The 5,885-nt window shown below is 46.2% G+C and overlaps 1 protein-coding gene across 1 annotated transcript; it reads left to right on the top strand.

Moving 5' to 3' along the window:
- Window positions 1-647: 647 nt before the first annotated feature.
- On the top strand, window positions 648-5,786 carry dlb (deltaB). The gene is made up of 7 exons (XM_008428342.2): window positions 648-899; window positions 990-1,229; window positions 1,807-1,864; window positions 1,969-2,226; window positions 3,336-3,697; window positions 3,993-4,209; window positions 4,349-5,786. The coding sequence occupies exons 1-7, from the start codon at window positions 849-851 to the stop codon at window positions 5,068-5,070; spliced, it is 1,908 nt and encodes a 635-aa protein (XP_008426564.1). The 5' UTR covers window positions 648-848; the 3' UTR covers window positions 5,071-5,786.
- Window positions 5,787-5,885: the final 99 nt, after the last annotated feature.

Genomic DNA, 5,885 nt, shown 5'->3' with positions numbered 1-5,885 from the left:
GGGAGAAGAGAATAAAGAAAAAGAAGGCCCCCTCTTATTGTAGATCGGAGCAGACTGTATCCGTGGTTTCCTTCTCTCATAATCCATAGCTTTCATAACTTAAGTTCAGAAAACTTCTTAATCTGTCTGTTTAAAAGTGAAAGTTGTGGTTGTTTGATAAAAGCAGGAAACTGAAAGCTGAGCTCATCCTGTAAGTCTGAGCAGGATTGTCAACATTGGATTGGTTAAAAGAGAAAATTAAGCTAAACTGCTTCATTCGAACATTTTTCCATTTTAAAGTCACTTTTTATTATTATTATTTTCTACTGAGTCGCGACTGATTTGCTGTTGAAACGTCGGGACGGTGACAGATCACTTCCATCACTTTGACTTTGCGTGGCTAATTAACGTGATGAGAAAACTGTAGAGGGAGCGTATCTGTTCCGCGCCAGCTTCTTATGAATATTCCTCAGATTTCCACTCCAGATGTAATGTGGGTTGCCAAATTCCCCGAGCACCCCCCCCCACACACACACACACACATCCCCCCCGGCGTGTCAGGATGCTCCCCTGAGGTCTGCGCGCGCTCCACCTCCTTGCAGTCACGTGCGAAACGCGCGGGTATAAAAGCCCTTTGAGTCTTTTCGCACCAGAACCAAACCAAGAGAGCGCCAGCTTCCTCGCAGAACCCAAAGGGAGACCAGCAGAGGGAAACTGGAAGCACTGGACAGATATCCCACTCCATGGGGATGAAACTTTAAGAGATTTTACTGTTTATAAACTGAACGCTTCCGAAGTCTGCTGTTATTTTGGGATATTATTGCGAACATCTATTTAGAACCCAAGGAACAGGACTTTCACCGAGTACAATGGCGCATTCACACCTGAGATACCTCTTGGCTTTGGCCTTGGTGCACGTGGTGAGTTGACTCTTAATACCTTAACTTAAATAACCTCCTCACAATGTCCTTTTGCCGTGCCTCAAGATGATCACCGTCGCCCTGTCGCAGGTTTGGTCCTCCGGTGTCTTCGAGTTGAAGATCCACTCCTTCCACACGGCGCAGCGCATCTGCAGAAGACACAGAGACTGTCACATCTTCTTCAGGATTTGCCTAAAACACCCGGAGGATGTGATCTCAGCCGAGCCGCCCTGCACCTTTGGCACCGGCCACACGAACGTAATCCGGGCGGATCACACGTCGATCTCCAGCAGCGCTCCCATCCGAGTCCCCTTCCACTTTAAATGGCCGGTAAGTGCAAAAATCACACACACACAAAATAAATAATAATAGTAATAATATCACTCGCCATTTCGTTCATTTCAATTTTCATTTAATAAGTCCTTTACTGTAACCTAAACAATTTAATATCCGCTATTTTCTCCCTGTGTGAAATTGTTCATGAATCATTAATCAATCACAAATACTCAAACATGACATATAATTGAATTTAGCTTTATACCGATTTCTGAAGGATGTGTTTTACAGCCTTCGCCCTACTTACACCAGGATTGATCACAGTTGGCCACAGTTAATGGTACTTGACCAAACCAAAATAACTCAAAATTTTGCTGGCTGTCATATTTCACGAACAAGTCAGCTTATTTTTATTTCAGTCGTCTGAGCAGATAACCGTTAAGTACTTTGATTAATCGATTATCAGCTTCGTTTCGTAGTCAAAAGTGCTGGACACGAAACGATCAACTCTAAAGAAAAGGGGTGAAATGATATCACCCGTAGCGGTGGCTCATAGTTCAATAATAACGTGCAAGTTCAAACACCATCATCTTTACAATATGAATTATTAAACATTTTGTGTGTTTTTCAGGGGACTTTTTCATTGATCATCGAAGCCTGGAACGCAGAATCTCCCACAGAGTACACAGGTAGACTTGTTCTTTTCTTATTTGTTGTTGTTGTTGTTTTTACTCCATGACTTTATTTATGACCAGAAAAAAAAACAAAAACTAATCGCATCTCTCGTTCTCAGACAACCAAAACAACCTTGTGAGCCGCCTGGCGACCAGGAGGCGGTTGGCTATTGGTGAGGATTGGTCCCAGGACGTGCACTTCGGCGAGCAGAGCGAGCTGCGCTACTCCTACCACGTCTACTGCGACGAGTACTACTTCGGGGACGGCTGCGCGGACTACTGCAGGCCGAGGGACGACACGCTGGGCCACTACACCTGCGACGAGGAGGGCAACCGCATCTGCCTGGAGGGCTGGAAGGGAAACTACTGCTCTGAGCGTGAGTGGAGATTACTGATGAAGTTCACAGGCAGAAGGCGGCCAAAAATTAATTGGGGCCCATAAATAGCCTTGGATAAGGGGCCCACATTTCAGCTCATGCTGTACAGTAACCAGTGATTGTCCTTTCCAATTAATGCGTTATAAATATTAAGAATTAAAATTGATCATTAAAATAATGATTACAGTGAATTAATAATTAATTTTCTAGATGAATTGATTTGAATTCCAGAGGAAGTAAAACTCTTATATTTGGTGGTCAGTAACCTTTGAAGCACATTTAAAAGTTCTTAGCTCACCTAGTTGCTACTGTAAAACTATGTGATAAACCACATGAGTGAAGTTGACCACCATTAATGGTGCTGTGTGATTAAAGTGAAGTGCTCCTGGAGGGCCCCTACTGGCCAGGGGACCCTGGGCAGCAGCTTTATTAGCTTATGTCTCATGCTGACTCTGATCCCAGCAATGAGATGTTCACTTGTTTTTCTTAATGATCTAACCGTTGATTTAACGTTTTATGATTTAACCATTTTGAATCGGACACAAAACCCAGTTAAAGTTCTAAAGGTATGGAAAATACTTAAAGCCGTGCCCAAACTGTCTGTCTCAAAACTGATTGAATATTTCGGGGGGAAAAAACGATGTATTTTTAGTTTTAGTGCTTAAAGATAAACTCCAGAGTTTTCAGAGCCAATGGGTTTTTTGTGCTGGTACAGTCTGATGATGATGATGGTGGTGATGATGATGGTGATTATGTCCCATCTGCCGTTTGTTCTCTTACAATAAGAGAAAGAGTCGCGGCCCCCTTTAGACACATTTTTCAAGGTGATCTGAGAGGCTATGTGTGTGTGTGAGACAGTGACAGTTTGCGTGTGTGTGTGTGTGTGTGTGTGTGTGTGTGTGTGTGTGTGTGTGAGTGCGTGCGTGTGTGTGATGGAAAGGACATAAAAGAAAGCATCTTTCTTCGGCTGTGTGCCTGCCAGCTGCTTGGATTAATACTTAACCAACAGTGAAGTCTGAGACAAGGGTGGGTTTAGACTTGGAGGGGGGGATCTGTATGTGTGTGTGCCCATTGTAATCACACCTCCTCTCCTCCCTTTCTTTCTCCAGCCATCTGCTCGGCGGACTGCAGCGAGAAGCACGGCTACTGCGAGGCCCCAGGGGGCTGTACATGCCGCATGGGCTGGCAGGGCCCCTCCTGTAATGAATGCGTGCGTTACCCAGGCTGTCTCCATGGGACGTGCAGCCAGCCGTGGCAGTGTAACTGTCAGGAGGGCTGGGGGGGCCTCTTCTGCGACCAGGACCTCAACTACTGCACCAACCACAAGCCATGCGCCAACGGGGCCACCTGCACCAACACGGGTCAGGGCAGCTACACCTGTACGTGTCGGCCCGGCTTTGGAGGCACCAACTGTGAGCTGGAAACCAACGAGTGTGACAGCAACCCCTGCAAGAACGGAGGCAGCTGCAATGTAAGTGTCCGCAACCATTGGCTCTACCTGTGTGCTTTGCAGGGATTGCAGCGTCCCATTTGGCTTGTGGATCAAGGGGATTAAGATATCATGTAGTGGTCCCCAACGCTGTTGCTTGAGGGATAGATTACTTTTAGTTAATTCATAAAAGAAAATGGGCTCCTTTTCAAAACGACAGTTATTCTTCTGCAGATGCTGTGGAGTCACAAAGGCTTATTGTCCAGGGGATCTCTGCTAATCTACCCGACTGAACTCAAAGCAAGTGCAGAAATTAATATCTATAATCTGTCTCCAGGACCTGGAGAACGACTACTCCTGCACCTGTCCACAGGGGTTCTACGGAAAGAACTGTGAGATCATCGCCATGACCTGCGCAGACGGTCCCTGCTTTAACGGCGGAACCTGCGTGGAGACGATGACAGGCGGCTACACGTGCCGCTGCCCTCCCAGCTACACCGGCTCCAACTGTGAGAAGAAGTTGGACCGCTGCAGCAACAGGCCTTGTCTGAACGGTGAGTTCTGCCGTCAGACTCCTCTCTGGCGACATCTTGTGGCTGAAGTGTGAACGAGCACGCTTCTTTTTTATTAAGCATGATCATCTTGTTCATCGTTACTCCTGCATGCTGAGCTGAGTGTTTCACTCTTCTTCAGGTGGCGACTGTCTGGACCTCGGCCAGAGTATCCTGTGCCGCTGTCAGCCAGGTTTCACCGGCGCCAATTGCCAGGTCAACATCGACGACTGCACCTCGAATCCCTGCCAAAACGCTGGAACCTGCCAGGATGGTGTGAATGACTACACTTGCTCCTGCACCTTAGGGTACACTGGCAAGAACTGTAGCATCCGCTCTGACGCCTGCGGGGCTCGTCCGTGCCAAAACGGAGGCACTTGCTTCACCCACTTCACTGGGCCTGTATGCCAGTGTCCGAAGGGCTTCATGGGTCCAAGCTGCGAATTCACACTTCAACCCAGTTTCAAGCCCGCCTTGCGCCAAGCCTCCCAGCCCTCCTCCACCACCACCGTCACCATCTCCTGCCTCCTGGCAGTGCTGGTGCTGGTTCTGGTCGCAGGCATCCTTTTCCTGAGGCGGAGAAGGAGGAGGATGGAGGGAAGGAAGCAGCTGAGCGACATTGCGGTCTACAATGACTTGGAGGCGGTCAACAATCTGGGAGGCAGCGAGAGAGATGCCTTCCTCAGTCCTAACAGCCTCTTCAAGATCAGCAACAGCACAGCTCGCCTCAGCCTCACGCTGTGCCCCGACAGCAGACCAGGGTACAGACACAACCCGGTGGAGAGCAGCCTGGCCAGAGCGGAGCGCCAGGACTTCATGTGGAGGGATGACGCCATGCTGGGCTCCGCACCCGGGCTGAGATGAAACCAGGACAAAAACAAACACGTTGAAACAGGGGCAAAGAACATTTTAGCACTTGTTGCTTTTTTCTCTTTTTGAAGAGAGGAGCAGAAGCATAAACAGATAGAAATGTCAATGTAAAAAGTTAAGTTCTAACATGAACTAATGATGTGTTTACAAGTCTTTTGGAGACTTGTGAAGGATTGTGCTCTTTAGTGTTCAAGACCCAAAGAGACAAACAATGTAACCCGCCGCTGATAGGACCTACAACACAAACCAAATGCAGGATGAAGCAATATATTTTCAACACATTCACTTTGTTTTCCTTTGTTAAAAAATACTTTTGTTTTGCTTTTCAATCTTCCTTTGACCATTTTTTCCTTATTGTGAGCACCATCATTTTTCCCCCCTATTCTTTATATTATTTATTTATTTGAAAACTTGTGTTTATGGCTTCACTTTGATTGTCACAGATGTAGAAATATATTTATATGATGCTGAGTGTAGACTGACGTTTGTTGCATCTGGATATGTGAAATGTCCCAAAGATAAATGTGTGGGGCTAAAAGGAGCCATTTTTTCAAAAGACATATAAGGTTACCGTATACAGATATAAGTCACGTTACGCTCATGTGCCATTTTAAGTTCATGCCAAAGTTTGTGTTCTGTTGCATTTTTTCACTCATGTTATTTAAGTTCATGTTGTGTGTGATGTGGAATAAAATATTTGATATAAAACAGTTCAATGTGTAGCTCCTTGAATTGCACGATGGGATCATAGTCTCCTTGGTAGGGGACAAAATTACTTTTGTAATTTTTGTATAAACATATATAAACAT

This window comes from Poecilia reticulata, linkage group LG14 (assembly GCF_000633615.1).
Source record: "Poecilia reticulata strain Guanapo linkage group LG14, Guppy_female_1.0+MT, whole genome shotgun sequence".
Classification (NCBI taxonomy): Eukaryota; Metazoa; Chordata; class Actinopteri; order Cyprinodontiformes; family Poeciliidae; genus Poecilia; species Poecilia reticulata.
This window is presented reverse-complemented; position numbering and strand designations above follow the sequence as displayed.

What these genes read in the sequence shown, in the direction of transcription:
- dlb (XM_008428342.2), top strand. Translation starts at nt 849, where the DNA reads ATGGCGCATTCACACCTGAGATACCTCTTGGCTTTGGCCTTGGTGCAC. An exon ending in ATCTCCCACAGAGTACACAG is followed by an intron (nt 1,865 to 1,968) that starts GTAGACTTGTTC and finishes TCTCGTTCTCAG; the next exon opens with ACAACCAAAACAACCTTGTG. An exon ending in CAACAGGCCTTGTCTGAACG is followed by an intron (nt 4,210 to 4,348) that starts GTGAGTTCTGCC and finishes ACTCTTCTTCAG; the next exon opens with GTGGCGACTGTCTGGACCTC.